Source organism: Melopsittacus undulatus, chromosome 9 (assembly GCF_012275295.1).
Source record: "Melopsittacus undulatus isolate bMelUnd1 chromosome 9, bMelUnd1.mat.Z, whole genome shotgun sequence".
Taxonomy (NCBI): domain Eukaryota; kingdom Metazoa; phylum Chordata; class Aves; order Psittaciformes; family Psittaculidae; genus Melopsittacus; species Melopsittacus undulatus.
The window spans coordinates 2,396,939-2,414,055 of NC_047535.1; the positions used below are offsets into that span (position 1 = coordinate 2,396,939).

Sequence of the window (17,117 nt, forward strand, 5' to 3'; positions counted from 1 at the left end):
CTTCAGTGCAAGGAGGCTTTAGTCCCCACAAGGCAAATTTATGCCTGTAGATCGTAGCTGCTTCTGAAATCCTTAATTCCCCATCCTTAAATAATCACACTTTGAGACAGCCCAGGTATGGGTGCAGACGTTGCCAGGTGGTGTTGACCATTACTGGGTTATTAACTCCCCTTATGCCCTGGGATACCTTTTATTTTCCCCTATCAAAGTGCATTTCACAGATTTAAAGGCCTGATCCCAAATGTACAGGAATAAATAGAAATCTTTCTATTGAACACTGAAAAAGGATTTTAAAGGGAGTCAGTCATCGTTTACAGCAGGAATGTACATTTAACAGAAACAGGCAAATCTGTTGGGACAACATTAATCCAGGGAATACATGTTGTGAAGTATCCGGAGCTTGTTAACACAGCTAACACCTAAGGCAGCAGCAGTGCGTCTGGAAGCTCTACTAATACTGTACAACAATAATTTCTGTGGAAGAAAATGATCCCCTCTCCCTGAACAGAAACAAGACGTGTTATTGACTGCCATCCAGAAAGATGTATGAGCTGGCCCTCCGAGTCTATTAATATTTGATGCTGATGGATGGTGAGCTGGTAGACTGAGTTATTAATGGAGTTTGGATCCCTGGGCCTAACCCTCCCTATATAGGGGAGAATTAACAATATCAACAACTGTATGCCCAAACCTCTCGTGGTGCTAGAAAGGTCTGTCATCTGGTTTTAGCAACAATTAGTATTTCTGAAGTACTTCCAGGTATGGAAGGTCATATGGGTGGTATTAGTTATATTACTGCCACCATTCACTTTGATTTAAAGCTGACTTTATAAGGTCCCAGGGATCATTGATCCCCCACCTTTATCTTTGCCATGTTGGGATACTCCTGTCAGGTTCAGAGTTCTAACAAAAAGAGGCTCACTCTGCTTCTGAGCAGCTGGGAGGTGCCACCTCCCACACTGGGAAGGTGAAGTACAAAGCAGAGGGCCCTAACATCCCATTCATACATGGAGCCAGGCATTTACTGGAGCTGGCCCCAGTCCCACTTCCCATAAAGAGAATTTTCCATTATGTTAGAGTCAGATCTGACCCCTGAAATTAGGAATTAGTACACTGGATAGATTTCAGGGTTATATTCTGATAAACTAGGTTTTCTGAGTGAAAATGAAGAGGGAAGCAAAGCACTTCTGAAAGTTTGTGATGTCCATATGGATCATTCTGACTTGGAAAACAGAGATGTGAAATACCAAGTTATTTATAGCTAGACTTCTTAATATAGCGTTAACATTTTCAGGGGTATACATTTGATTGAATTAGCTACTCCTTCCTATCACGTACACCACATCCAGGCTTTTCACTACTCTCATTAACCTCCCCATCTTAATAGAAGAAAGAATAATCAACATAAGGAGCACAGCTGTTGATTAATTTTACTAAATAGATAGAAATATAAAGTACCAGATTGCAAGAGTGGAGATTCAATACACAGCAGCTGAAATCAGTTTGAAAGAACATATACCTCATTAACAACTGGACGGATGTATACTGCAGCCCTGTTCACTAGGGCAGGTGGCAAGAGGGAAGTGGAATTTCCATCTCTTTAACAATACCTGAATGCATTTCATTTCATAGGTCACCCTCCCAAATCAAGTTCAAAATGTTAATAACGAGGTGTGCATTTATAATTAATAAAACCTTAGAGCCAGTGCTATAGTTCAAGTGCATTTTCCTCTTATGTAATTAAGAAGTGAAGTGTATTTGGCAGTTGTCACTCGGCAAGCTCTGAAGGTCCCGCTTGTCAAACCCGGTGATAGAAACCTCATTAAGCCAGCTATTTCCTCAGTTAAAGTTTCCTTGCAAAGTAAGTGTGTGTAGGGTGGACAGCTGGAATGACCACCCCCTATTAGTGCATAAAGTATAGTACATTAAAACAAAGGCCAAAACTCAAAAGCATGCGGAATAAAGATGAAGCACCCTGATATTTAGCTGGTGGACAGCATCTTTTCTTTGGGATGCCCAAAGTGTTTGTGTCTGAGTACACTCCATACAGAGTGAGCCTATGGAAAACCAGTGAATCCACACCAGCCTGCTGTGCACAAGGCCTGCTGGAACTTACTGCATAACACGAGCTGATGTGCTGTCACAGAAAGTCAGGAACTGGAAATTCACCTTCTGCTTCAACCCATGGCCCAGATGCTGGTTTCGTTAGTCATAGAGTCATAGAACACACAAGATGGTTTGTGTGCAAGGGACCTTAAAGCTCATCCAGTTCCAGTCCCCTGCCACTGTCAGGGACACCTTCTACCAGACCAGGTTGCTCAAAGCCTGGTACAACCTGGTCATTCCTTTCTTAACCTCCAGTTTTCCAGACCTCCTCTGGTCTCTCAGACTTCCATCTTCAAGGCACTTTTCCAGTTCCAAGGGGATATTTTAGCTCCACATCACTCTGTTCTATTTCTCTTTTCAAAGGAATTTTCTTTCACTTCCAGATCACAAGTTCAAATTCCAATAAGGTCAGTTGTCATAGAAATTATTCCCAGTACCAGCAGTTCTGTGTTGTACATGAAATGAGTTGGGAGTTTCATTCACACAAGATGTGGCTTTTTAAGTGGCACTAATTGGCTGTCTAATTGTTACACACAGGAGAAAGGCAGAGGATTGATTAGGCGTGGAGACTGAATGCCCCTCTGCCATCCTGCCCGGCTCTGGGTTCCCAAGCTCATTCTGTAGGCATGCTGGCAGGGTAATGAGGGGCAGCCTGCTTTGGATTTTCTGCCTGTCAAGACAGCATCTTTTACTGCCAGGCCTTTTCAGGGGAACTTGTTTTACTCCACCAAGGTCAAAGATAGCATCTTCTGCAAACACTGCTTTCACTCAAAATCAGGGACTTGAAGGATTTACTTCTGAGCAACATGGATTTTATCCGTTTCTTTTACTTCCCCTAAACCAAAGGTTTTAGTATAAAATAGGCTGAGTCATCCTGGTGCTAGGCAGAACTGCTACAGCAAGCATATGGGGTTTATGGTGCTCAAGAATCTGTTCATATTTCCTTTTACTGTCTCAGTGTCTGAGGCTGTGATATACAGGCTCCTGGAGGTACTTGCAATGGCATAGGGAAGCTGACACTGTGTGCATTCATCTCCTGATAAATGGGTCCTCCTATCAAACAGTGGAGCCTCTCACCTGCTAAAAATACATTTCGACCAGGATCTTTTCCCCTGAGCAATGGTATAGGTCACACTGTACAATGTAGTTACTCTTTAACTTTGGAATAAGAGAGCTTTCTCTGACATAGAACTAAATTATTGAAGTTTGACTCACTGAAAAAGTAAATTCTAGAGCTAATTTGTGATGGGAAAGTCAGGACTACACATAGAAGAAAAGGAAGCAGAAACAAATTGTATATGCTGATGTATGTAGAACTGACTAGGGGACACAGTGAGTAGGCTTAAAGGAATTGTGCTCCAATTTTAATGTCATTGTTTCATCAGATCAACAACATTAGCAAGAACTGTCTCTCAGCCACACAAGTTTATTAGTGCATACAGTACCATAGTTTACTGTTGAAATATTCTGTTTCTGTAACATACAGGACAGAGACTGGCTCTGTGTGCCTCCTCTCTCTGACATGCCCATCACTCCTTGTTGAGCATTCTTCCTAAAGCCACAGTCTCATTCAAATTAGTTGAAAACAAATGCAGGTACCAGCCATGCATCAAACAGGTCTAATGCACCTGCTGGGTAGTTTTCCTCTCTGCCAACCTGTGGAAGATGAGGAGGGATGAGCTCCTTTAGCTTTTTAACAGCCCTATTCTTAGAATCTATTTTCCAAGAACTGCAGAGCAATCTTTGCACAGTTTCAGACTGTATATTTTGTGATTAGTGTTTTGTAAGTGTTTTGCTTAATGATCTGACATCTGTTCTAGGAGGTTTGTTTTTGTAACTTCCCCACCTCCTGCTGAATGAATGCCAGAAACTTGTCCCTTTCCTCCAAGTCAATCAAAGCACTAATTGCATCATAATCATGGGAAGCAGCGGTAACTGCTCAAGTGCTGAAGATTCAGCAATCAGCTCATAACACTCTGTTCACTGTTTCGAAAGAGAAAGCCTCCCTGTGCAGAGATGGGAATTTCCTGCGATTCCAGTTCCTCGAGCTGACTCTGTTTGTTGGTTTGCAGGGAGATGACTGCACCATTACCTGCATGGCAGGAACCTATGGAACCAACTGCTCATCAGTTTGTAATTGCAAAAACGATGGTGCGTGTTCCCCTGTGGATGGTCTGTGCTATTGCAAAGAAGGTAAACAAAATTCAGATTTAACAATTGTCTGCAATTTGGCATCGATGCTTCTCCCCTTTTCAAGTGGCACAGCTGTGCAGTCACTAACTCCACTATTTTATTGTGCCTGTCGGTAATTCAACAGTCTGCCCAAGTATCAAAACTCAACAGGGGCTTGACTGGATGTTTTGTCTCTGCCCTGAACAGGGGCCAGACTTCCCTGCTCTGCTGCAAGAACGAGTCACAGAACTAAGTGTGCTCACAAACCTGTGGCTCCTCTCTGGAGGAAATGCAGAGCAATCCCCAGGCTGCTGGGGTTTATCTCCATCATTTTGCACCCCCATTTCGCCAAGAATCAAAAGCCCCTCCATGTTCTCCCCTCCATGGCCAGAGCGACACAAGTGGGCCAGGGGCAGAGGCTCTGTCTAGTCTATAGCCCATTGCACTAGGCTGTGGCCAGCAGTGGCTATCCTCAGCAGGCCTGACCCTGGACTGCAGACTGCTTGCCTCCAGCTTGGGCTGCTCTCATTCCCACAGGCTTTCCTGGTGATCTGAGCTCCAACTGATCCCAGCTGCCAACCCTGCACTTGGGTACTGTGGAGTGGGCTCTGGATGTCTGCCCTTGCTGCCATCCTCAGTTCCCTGTCCTCCCTGTGCCCTAACACAGTGAAACCTGAGCAGCAGAATCCCAGACTGGTTTGTGTTGGAAGGGACCTTAAGGCTCATCCAGCTCCAACCCCTGCCACAGGCAGGGACCCCTTCCACTGGAGCAGCTGCTCCAAGCCCATGTGTCCAGCCTGGCCTTGAACACTGCCAGGGATGGGGCAGCCACAGCTTCTCTGGGCACCCTGTGCCAGCGCCTCAGCACCCTCCCAGGGAAGAGCTTCCTAATACCTCATCTAAATGTTCAGGTACCTTCTGTCTCCTGAGCTGACATGGGGTTGCAGGATGGGGCTGTCTTTTATCTAGGGAAACAGGAAGTCTTCCCTGCTCCAGAGTATCCCTGCAAGACTAACAGCTTTGCTTCCCACATATGTCCATAATTCCCTTGTCTGCTTGGTAGTGAGCATAAGCCATGTATTCAGTAATTACTTGAGAACTCTGGTACTGCTCCATAGCACGGTGTCTCTTCTGCTCCCTGTGTAGCAGTACCCTCCCCCAGAATCCCAACATGAGCTATGCCTGTGTGGCATACATAAGCCCTAAAACAAAAGTGAGGCAAATAACGATAAAATCTGGCATTTCCAACAGGAATTAATGGATCACTGTAGAACCCCATTTAATGAGGGTGTATAAACCATGAGTTACTGCTCAACTCCATTACATACAGCTGCAGTGTAATGAAAGCCATTGTGCAGCTGGTAGTTAAGATTTGAGCCTTAATGGTTAGAAATGATGGCCTTGGTCTTTTTTTCAGGTGTAATAGCTTCTTGTATTAAACAGCATTCTCAAAAAAATATGAGGTAAGAAACAGGAGGCATCCAATGACAAGTTTCTTGCATTCTCACTGATCAGCAGGTCTCTACCCTGCCAGACAGTACTGCACTATCTTGTGTTGTCCAAGCAGGTCCCAGAGAGCCATACCTGAATCTAGTGAACATCCAACACAGTGATATATCACCCTCCTGTATGTATAGATGCTAGCAGATGACATTGGGAGGTCATGAAAAAAGGGCCAGCCTTTGACTCCAAGATAGTCTTAATTTATCATAGAAACACAGAACCCCAGACTGGTTTGGGTTGGAAGGGACCTTAAAGCTCCTCCAGTTCCAACCCCTGCCACAGTCAGGGACCCCTTCCACTGGAGCAGCTGCTCCAAGCCCCTGTGTCCAACCTGGCCTTGAGCACTGCCAGGGATGGGGCAGCCACAGCTTCTCTGGGCACCCTGTGCCAGCGCCTCAGCACCCTCACAGGGAAGAGTTTCATCCTAATGTCTAATCTATATCTACCGTCTGTCAGTTTAAAGACATTTGCCCCATTTACACCAAGATCAGGAGGAAACTGGCCCTAGAATCAAAGATCTGCACTTTTCAAACTGCTGTCTCTACCTTGCTTTTTTCATCAAAACATCCCAGATCTTCTCTCATATGTTTCCTTAGGCTGGCAAGGAGTGGATTGCTCTATTCCATGTTCAAGTGGAAGTTGGGGTCTTAACTGTAACCAGACATGTTACTGCACAAATGGAGCAGCCTGCAGGCCAGCTGATGGCTTTTGTCTCTGCTCACCCGGATGGCAAGGAGAGTACTGTGACCAGCCATGCCCTGTAAGTATAACTGCAGGGGTTTTGCACCCACAAAAGCCACACACCACATAGCTTTTCTGAATGTACAATAGGTCAGTGTCTCATTTTGTCTGTGGGTAGCTGAAGGAAATCATGTGTAAATAACAGATTGGCATTCTGGCAGTCAAGTAGATGTGTTCTATTTTGCATTGTGTTATATCAGAGCTGTTGCTCCGTTATCTGCATTTGCTTGAACATCATTTTCTAAAGTGATTCCTCATTTGGTTCTCTATAGAAATGTTACGCACTGAGTTGTTTTTATCCTCCCTGTATGTTAATTTAAAAAATGCAACTCAGCATTGAGGGACATGATGGATGATTCTGCACATTTTAGAACAAAAAACTGATTACTGAGAGACTTTTGTATTTATTCTTTTGGAAGGATGGAACATATGGTCTTAATTGCAGTGAACGTTGTGACTGTAGCCATGCAGATGGGTGTGATCCTGTCACCGGTTACTGCTGCTGTCTTGCAGGCTGGACAGGTAAAACCTTGGGGGTTTTGCTGTTTGGTGGGGGTTTGAAGGGTTGTTTTGCTTGGCTTATTGCATCAGTTATAGCACTGGACTTGTGACTGCAAACCTCTGAATAACAGATGGAGACAAGATCAGCTGAACTTAACCATATTTAAATCACTTGTGATGGTGACAGTAACTGGCATTCATTAAATTTGTATTCAGATTAGTTGAAGATGGCTCCAAAACTGGAACCAGATGTTAGCCTTCCATAAAGAGAATCCTCAGGAGGGCTGCAGATCATCTGGAAATCCTGCAGAGATTTTCTCCTTGAATAGCCCTTCCTGTGGGGGTGCAGTTGTGGTTCAGTGAATCCTGGGACCATCATACCTGGTGATGCAGACGTGTTTTCTGAATGAGTCATTACAGCTGCTCCATCACGAAAGACTCAGTTTCATTACAAAAAGTCTTTATGCTTTTCCTGTTTTCCATTCTTGTCAAGCAGAAGGGTCGTTCTGGAGAGCAGGTCAGTGCTGGTTTGAGCATTGAGGAGTTCTTGTGATTACACAGACACAGGGAAAAATACTCCAAGAAGTCAGAGAGTCCAGGCTAGAGGCCTCAGTACGATAAGACCTGTACTTGACTCCACACTGACATGTCTCGTTGCCAGCTTTCGACAGCTGACAGAACAGCAGCAGGGGCAAGTTATTGACCCAACCAGTATTTCACACTTAGCTGCCTAAAATACTGGTTAATCTCCCTGAGTTTTCTGTAGAGGCCCTAGAGAGAAATAAACTTAGATTCTTGCCCATAACTGCAGAGCCACCAGTGGCACTGGCAGTCAGAATGCATTTATATTGACAACAATTCATTTGGAAAGTTTGTTTTCCCAACAAGGACGAGTTGGGAGAATATATGGAGCAAGGCAGGTGATCAGGCAGACAGCATTTGGGATACTGTCAGCTTACCTCTTCATTTGCACCTTAAACAGTGCATGCCTTCTATTTCTGTTGGAGAGGATATTGCCACAGCAGCTCAGCTCCTAGAAGCATGGAGTGAAATTAAACCTAGAATGTACAATGGGAAAAAACTTTGAAGGATTAAATGAAATGCAAAAATAGAAAGTTGTACACTGCATACAACAAAGGCGCTTTTCAGAGATAGTGGGCAGGTATCCTTGAAAAGAGTGTTTTTCCCCCAAGAAAATCCATTTCATAAGCTCACTAATATCTTCTACTCTAGCTTGCATTCTTCATTCACTGGGCTACATTCATCTTTCTTTGAGCCTCTTCACCATCAATATATCCATCTATCAGGCTTTAAAACTCTACCGTGCATTACTGATGATCATCAGAGAAGCAGTTGGTCGGCTTCCCTGTAGCCATTGGGGTTTCTTCAAGGGAGAAATGGTCTTTAAAAGTACAGTAAATTAAAGAGATATATTTGTACACACTTCCTCTAAACGTTTATTGCACGTTTTCTGGATATAGCATTCCAGAAGAAACCTGAGGAAATGCACTTTGCAGATGGTGCAGACTAAAGGTTTGGCTTCTCCTCAAAGGTATTTGCAACAAATAGTTTGTATTTACTCCCATCCTCATCTGTAAATGTACATCAAATGCAGACACAAATTACTCCAACTGAAGGTAAGAATAATGTCTGTGGTGTCCTTCTTTAACCTCCTTATTAGGCAAGATTTTATGTGTAGTTGTTGTGAACTGGGCCAAGATGTTTATTGCAGTGCATTTTATAAACATGACATGATAAATAATTCGGGCTTAATTTTGTTTTGCTTTCTGAATTTGGTGCTAACTAGGCATGGCCTGAATAAGATCAGAAAAGTTCAGGCTCGAGGAACATCTGAGGCTTTTCTTGCCCACTCACACCAGACAGAGAATTCACATGGCTTTCTGATCCTAATAGCCACAAAACTTCATCTGAAACAGCATATTCTGTATGTTCATCCCACACGTGGGACTCCTTCTTGATGTCAGTGTTTTATGCAAAGATCAAGGAAAGATTGAACCCCTTTTCTTTAAAGTGGTTTTTGAGATGTTACTGGTATAAACCTGCAGAGACTGATAGATGGTAGGAGCATGGAGGAAGAGTGGGAGAAGAAGGAAAAACAGAAAGGCGTGTAAAAAATGCATACAATGTAAGTTAATAGCAGCCTACCATCCTTTTACTAGATTATGACTGCCACCATCAACACTATTATTCAGGACAATGCCCTTCTATGTGTAGCAGCTGGGGGGAAGTAATTTTCAGGAGCTGAGCGTACCTGGCAGATGGGAAGATGATGAAGAGATTCCCACATATCAACCAGGAGATCACAGAGCTGTGCAAACCAGCTGTATGCATAAATGAGCACAGTGGCAGCAAGCTGCTTGAAGACATGCGTATACAGGTTCCATTCAATTCAGTGGGGAATTGCAAGTGGAAAAATTACCCAGCTAGGCAGACAGACACATTCTATCACAAATGGTTTTGTAGATAGCAAGGCAAGCATAACATTTGTACAGAAAAGACCAAAACCACATTGGCAAAAGGCTCTCATGCGATCCAGACAAAGTGAAATTTGTTCAGATGTGGGATAAAACCAGATCTGTGACCTGCTGACTCAATGCAGAGCTGAATTTTCCTCCATGGGAAGCAAATGTCAGCTGCAATAACAACAGGGGCTCGGCCTTGCATTGATTGGAGCTCTCCAGCTTGCACCAGTACTGCATACGCATAACTTCATATGTGTATATATAAATATATATATAGAAATATAGATATATCCCTTAAAATCAAAAGAAGACATGTTCATATCTATTGCTAGGTTAAAAAGCAAAAATGTAGCTCACAGCAGGATCAACTCTTACTGATTACGCTTGTCTAAAGATTAATAAGGTCTCTTACTCCAGCTCTGCAATGCATTTTAGGTATGTATGGCTTCTGTGCTTGCAGCTTTGTGCATGTGTGTGTGTGTGCACAGATACCTTTAAGCTCCCAGCACACTTGTCCTTTGTGGAAGAGGTGTTAATTTTGTGTGCATTCGGGTTAAAATGAAACTGCTTGAAAATGGAGTGCTTCGACGCTAATTGCATTTGGTTAAGTAGGGATCTTGCCGACACTGAATCCACAGAGAGAATAGAAGTGTGGAAAAGCTGCGTGGTAGAGCATTTCCTGGAGGTTCTTTCCAAGCAAATAGGTCCTACAGAAGCAGCTATCAGCCTCAACTGACGCAGGTGCAACCTCCTCACCTGAGTGCTCAGCAACAAGGAGAAGGTCATCAATTTATTCAGTGTTGTCAATTAGGTTCCTTATTCTTAACAAATAAACTGAAACATGATGAAGAAGGACCAGCTGCCCTGGTAGCCCTGCTCTGTGGGTCAGAAGCTAGGGAGGACATGGGGAAGCAACGTTCCTCTGTTAGAGCCCCCGTCAGCTTGGTCCTTTCTCCTCAAGGCAGCTGATGGCAGCATGTTTCCTCACTGACACCAACTAGCTACTACTACATGGCCTTACCAATAATTCAGTTGATCATAGCTGCTGCCCTGCCCTCTGATTTTGGGAGATGCCCCCTTTATGTTTGACCTGACCAGGTCAGCAGGGCTCTCTGGGAAGCCAGACACAGCCGTTGCTCATCCTGTCTCTAAGACCCGAGCCCGTCCGCTTGTGCAGTCGGACAGCAGATTGCAGATAGGAAAGCCACAGGGCCGGCTGATATTCACAGCAAGCTCATTTCCTCCCTGTAACGAGTCAATGTGCTTCAAATTAATTGTGGCAGTGTGTATTTTGTTAACCTTTCAGATATTACAGTGGGATTAAATAGGAAGCAATCTGCAGGGGGATATATTCCATTCCTGTAAATGTTAAGGTCAGTTAAAATCCTGTTTATCTGAATGCCTTTAATCTGAAATGCTGTCTTATCTGGATCTCGGTTCTGTCTGTCTCTTTTTTGTGTGCTACCCTGTTTTTTATAGAACACTGTAGTTGTGATGCTATCTCAATTACCCACTGAACTCCTTTACTCAAAGGCTTTTCTGAGTAGCCAAAGCCGAAGCTTATTCAGTAGATTTTAACATCCCAAAAATAGGTTTGGGGGAAATAGGATAGTACAGTAGACCTAAGATGAAAAATACAACAGGGTGCATCCCATGGTTTATTATAAAAGACCCCCTCATAGATTTCCCTTAATTAATCAGGATGCCACATGCAGGTATGAAAATTATATATGCTGGTAAGGAAGAAACATCTTATTATTGTGTTGGTATTTTTCACCTTCATGTCTTGTAAGAGCAGCTTTCCTCTTTGCTGTTACATACAGAAATCGAAATACATATTTCACTGTCCTTTCCAACCTCAGTAACTTTCCTACGTTGTCAGCAACATAAACTCTGATTGTCTCTTATCATGTCCAGGAATACTGTACAGTAGTTGTGGTTGCCTCGAGTTGTCGGGATTTTCACATGTGATTGTATAGGGGAGTTAATGGGGTTGGGAAGCGTCGGTTGGTCACAGATAAGGTGAGCTCTGAGGAATGAGACTTCACGTTTGTGAGAATTTGCAGGCTGCAAGTGACATCTGCACTGTCACTCAAACACAGAAACATGTTTCTTCCCTCCTGCAGATGCATTAATTCAGTCAAAGTGATAAGGCTGTTACTCAAGGGAAGGACTTTTTGAATTCTAAAGGAACACCGACTGTTCTGACAGGGAGCTCCAAGGTGGTTTTAACTTCACTTTCCCCGAGTTCTGTGCAAGAAGGTGGTAAATCACTGAAGAAAAAGAAAAACTTTCCACCTGGCTTTCCATGAAATGTATTTGCTCATATTAATATGACATTCCCTACACTGCAGCACTGTCCACTTCGTAATCTTAGGGCCAGATCCTCTCCTCAGTTGTACTAGGTTGAAGACAAAGTAATTCTATTGTCATTAATAGAGCAACTCCAAGAGCACGCTGGTATAATTGGTAGCTGACTTTTCTGTGTGTCTTTAAAACCAGAAAGATCTAGGACTTGTTTTATGCCCCTACAGGGTTTTTGCTGGGGAGATCCACAGTGTCATGGGTTGGGTTTTGTTTTTTCCCCATCAGACTGTTTCATTCTCTCTTGGTTTGGAATATGCAGCCTAAAATATCTGAATGGAGTAATAGTGAGTTCCCAGTAAGCATGTGTTTTGTAGATGTCTAATGCCATTACCTAAACCATGTTTTGCACTGATTACTTTTGGCAGTCTTATCCCAGATTTTGAAATGAATATTCTATTTCTGTGATTATTCTGTATCCTTCGATTAGCTTTAAACAGACAAAAAAGTTTTAGTCAGTCTAAAATGGTTCCTTTTAGCCTCTCTTCTGGCCTCTGTCTTTCACATGGGAAGATCGTTTCCATATGAAAAGGTGTGCTTATTCTCTGGATTCGACAAGTGCCCTTTAGTCTATGAATGTAACATAAGCTTATTAGAAATTAGCTTTAATTTTTCATTGACTTAATTTCAAGTGAGTTGATAAGATTTTAATGTCAGGCTGTGCTTAAAAATTCTCTCTTTGACAGGAACCTTTAAGTATGGTTCCTGCTGCTATAGGCCTAATTTTCCAAAATTATGAATTATGAAGTTATATCAAAGACTTCATTGATGTCCTGACATTAATTATGTCTATGCAGTCCTTGGCAGATATCTAGGGGACTCCAGATTCTCATCTGAGTGAGGTTTAGTTGTGTGTGTCCTGCACCAGCTTTAGGGTGTATTTCACCTTCCGTGAAATGGGTTGGAGTTTTGCCACTCATTCAGTGGGAGCTGGATGAGCCCCTTAGACTATAATTAGAATCTGCAGTAAGCATGCACGCATATGATGGTGGTGTTAATCTTATAAACACAGAAGAGGCACAAATTCATTCATCTTTGTATTTATTTTCACTTATTAAAGGACAGCTTTTAAATTCCCATGAAAAGATACAGCTTGGATGGCATCCTGGATAATGCTAACTTAATGGTTCTAAAAAAATGAAACCTGACGCTAGTTATTAAAGCATTTTCCATTTTAATATGGAGGCATTCTATATATAAGCTAGGCTGTGTGTACAATGCCTTCACCTACAAATAAATGTGGGCGAGAAGTGGTGGAAAATGATTTGTGAACGTTTCAGCAGACTAAATACTGGATGCTGGCGTGCTGAGTGTGAAAGAGGGAAAAGATCATTCAATAAACAGTCAGAAATCTACAGTGTTGTATTTATATGTTACTGGTGAAAGTGTTTGCAGGGACAAATGCTGTAAACATCTTCCTTTCTGCTCAACACAAAGGAGCAGAGGCTGGATTTCAGTCAGTGTTATTAAACGCAATAGGTTTGCACAGGTTCAGGTGTACAACAGCTCTTGCTAAGCTGTGTTTGTAGCTCATGGCTTAGCTTGGGGGCTTGAATGTTTAGAAGTCAGGAAAGCAGCATGTTTTTAGTCCCACTTACATGTTCCTCCCTCCTGTTTACCTGCTGAAGGTCTGCTTGGATCTTCCCAGCTTTCTCTTCTTTCCCAGCCCAACACCATGTCCAGACTTTGAGAAGTAGTAGGAAGGAAGCGTCCTAAAGGTGAGGCAAGACTGGACAAGACTTGACTCCTTCTAGTACTGGTTTCTTCACAATCTGCTCTTTCTGCTAGTGGCAACTTTTCTTCCTGCAATAGTGCACCCTGGAGAATATCCTATTGCAGAGGGAACAGAATGATCCTTAATTCTAGCAAACATTTTGACTTATTCCATTTCTTGCGAGGTAGGTCTCTTGCCTCGAAAGCTTTTATTGCATAAATTCCCCATGTTGGATGATTCATATCTGGAGTTTTCTCTAGATAATTAAAAATAGGGGTACGATTAGTGCTCCTCAGAGGTGCATTAGGCTCTAAGTATATTACTTTCAGAAAAACACTTACATTAATGGGTGCATAAATCGCCCATGCAATGATGAGAGAAGAGACAATTTCGAGTTTTTCACTGGCTGCAGGGAAAGGCTTATTCTTCATAATTTAGGGCCAGATCATGCAGCTTTCATTTAGACTGATGGGTTGTTACCCCCAGCAGCTGCCCCCTCTGAAGCCCACAGGTGAGCAACTCCCAGCAAGGTATGGGCTCTGCTGCACCAATGTGGTAAAAAATCAGTTAGAAAAGCCTTTTAACAGCACAAAAGTTCATAGATAATGTAAATGTGGCTGCTGCTATCTCTGTTGACTGGTTTCACTATATAAAAACAAAAATAGCTTATTTGCAGACTGGATGAGCAGCCATCAATTCTTAATGTTTCCATTTAATTTTATGAGAGATCCCTTTATGTTTTTCTTCTCTCTGCTGCCCTCCCCAAGCAGATTTGCTTGTTCTTCAGCATCCTTAAATGCTGAGCTGTCATGAACTGTGCTGTGGTGTTTCTGACTGGATCTGAGACAAATACTGCAGGGTTTGCTTCAGGTAGGAATCTCTATGAAGATGCAAGAAGTGATAGAAGAGCATCAAGTATTATTTATGAACTCTTGTTCGTCTACTGTTGTAACACCTCTGAACAGCTGATCCAGAGGTAACCGGGCAGTTCTTTCTTATGTTCATATTGAATTTCCTTTTACTCTTTACAGACTGAAACAGCAAAATAATCCTTAAGGAAAGCACACTGATCCCATCTCAAGCACCAAGCTGATTTAAATAGAATTTATAGGGAAATTGTAAGTGTAACAGCAATAAGAACACTGGGGAAAGAGAAGAGAGTAAGGGTAAGGAAAATATGGACATATGATTATAGAAATCTAGAGATCACATTCAGTGATACATTCCCGTACCTCATTTCAGTACCATTAAGTGTTTGCGGGCCCACTTTCTGCAATTACTTATCTAAAATAGCCTTGCAGCTGTAATCATTAAGCTATTTTGTGCTATTGAATCAGCACTGCTACTCCGGTGTTTTTGCCATAGTGCACTGTGCCAACAGGTATACAAACCACCATTAGGACTTGGTAGTACCAGAGACCAAATCTCCCAGGCATTCCAGATGAAAGCCAAGCGTGACTCACCAAACTCCAGGCCTCCCCTGGATTGCTGCATAAATCCAGTGCCTATTTATGCACAAAAAGCATTTTTTTTCCCAAAGCTATTCAAATGCCAGAAATAAGAGATTATTATGACTTCTTGTCATGTTGAAAGACAGGTGGAGGAGAGCACAGTGTTTGTGTTGGATTCAGATGTCTACTGGAATCATTCCTGTCATTGCTAATTGATGTTGCATCTGTCTTTAGATTGTGTCTATTGGAAAAAAAAGAGCTGAAGATCTTATTCAGGGAAATAATTACAGTTGTACATTGGTAGATGTAAAATTGAAGTACATGGAGGGGGAAGGAAGCCACGTCCTATAATTTATCAAATCCCTGCATCCCTGAGAAATAATTAGATGCTGGGCAGCATGCAGGCCCTGCTGCAGAGCCTACTGTCAAGGGGATAGCAGTGGTCAAAAATAGGCCACTGGCTCTCATTATTCCACCCATTTTTGTTCTTCTGTTGTGGTTGGAGTATTAGTTTCCAGCTGTCTGGAGACAAGGCAGAGAAACAACGGCAGGCTTTATTAAGATCTAGAGACGTAATCCCCAAGCACAAGTGCAATTGCACAAGTAAGCTGGAGAAAGGGAAAAAGGGAATTCTGCTTATGTCTGGCTTTCAGGAATTTCACCCTTCAAAGTCCTTCAGCATGGTACAGTTAGAGGCAGTACTAAATCTGCATTACTTTGACAAACATGCATTGAAGGAAGCCATTGAAGGTTATTAATGGACACAGCGTATGAAGTAGCTCTTCAATAGAGACCTTGTATCCCAGTTGTACAGCTTGGGTTTTGTTTTTTTCCCTTTTCCTTTCTTCTTGCTCCTTTTCATGATGGTTGTGTGGATGTTAGCTAAATCCTTCACAGCTCCATTTGTAACTTTTAATACCAAGAGCTAACTTCATCCAGTAAAAATGTACTGGTTTATATAGGCAGACACCAGCTTATATCACACTGAGTGACCAGACACATACCTCTGGCCTCTGTGCAGCAGAACTGGACTACAATATATGCTATATATTACTACCATAAAGCATACGTGACTTGAGGAGTCTCCATCAGCCAGTGCTCTTGCCAGACCCGCTTCCTCCTCTGCCTCTATCCCTGCTGCTTTCCTTTTCAAGGTACAATCTTCAGCTCTCCATTGGGAGATACCTGCATAACCTGATTGCCTCACCCTCGGGAAGTCTGGGTTAGAGGTACTCCAGGTATTCCTGATATCCCAGACAGCAGCTGCTTCACCACTTGGTAGTAAAAGGCAAAAAAGTCCTGGAAGGGCCCTTAAGGAGAAAGGTCTTGGAACAGCTCTCCCATGTAGTTGTCCCATAAAGGAGTCATGACTGTTCTGGTGGGTTCAGTTCATTCCAGATTGGGTTTTTCATAATATACACAACAGCAATTGAGGCACTTTGTGTTGCTTTTCCTACCCGATGTGTGAGCCAAGTATGACAGTGTAGGGACTGGGGAGTGAAGCCACTCCTGGCTCTGCCTGCTACATTCCATGTACAGAGCAGTCCAAAGGGCAGCAGTGGAAATCCTATTGCAGAGCAGACAGTGTCTGCAGGAATCCAGTACCCTGAATCCACACCAGGATGTGGAGGCTCTGTGGCTGCCGTCTCACAGGCTGAGTTAAAACCCACAGCAGACTCAGCTCTTGCCTTTGCTCTGCCTTATTGCATGAGAGCGTGAATGTCCTTTGCCCACGTACAGTGGATAACTATAAATTTATGTCAGTTATGTGAATTTCATTTACAATTCACCCCCAGAACATTGTTTAAGGTCTTGAAAGTGTAATTTTATGCTTGTATCTACAATTGTGAACTACAGCCTGAGGCAGTAAGATAATTTCCTGGTATCTAGGCAATAGAGTTTATGTATAGAACCGCTTCCTGCAGCTTCAAGGACTTCTTCTGGTAGTTGTCTTTCTAATTCTATAGCATGCTTGTGAAACAAGGATTTTGTTCATAAGTCAGAAACCCACGGTTGTAACATGAGACCACAGAGATGTGACAACTTCAGCATCTGTTTGTATTTCTGGCATTGGAAAACTAA

At 42.8% G+C, this 17,117-nt stretch overlaps 1 protein-coding gene across 1 annotated transcript in view; it reads left to right on the forward strand.

Annotated features, from left to right (window-relative positions):
• MEGF11 (multiple EGF like domains 11) overlaps nt 1–17,117 on the forward strand; it is a 202,619-nt gene that overhangs the window by 141,357 nt on the left and 44,145 nt on the right. The window contains exons 11-13 of the mRNA XM_013128970.3: nt 4,179–4,299; nt 6,378–6,541; nt 6,942–7,044. Of these exons, the coding sequence (XP_012984424.2) occupies nt 4,179–4,299; nt 6,378–6,541; nt 6,942–7,044 (388 nt within the window). The remainder of the gene's footprint in view (nt 1–4,178; nt 4,300–6,377; nt 6,542–6,941; nt 7,045–17,117) is intronic.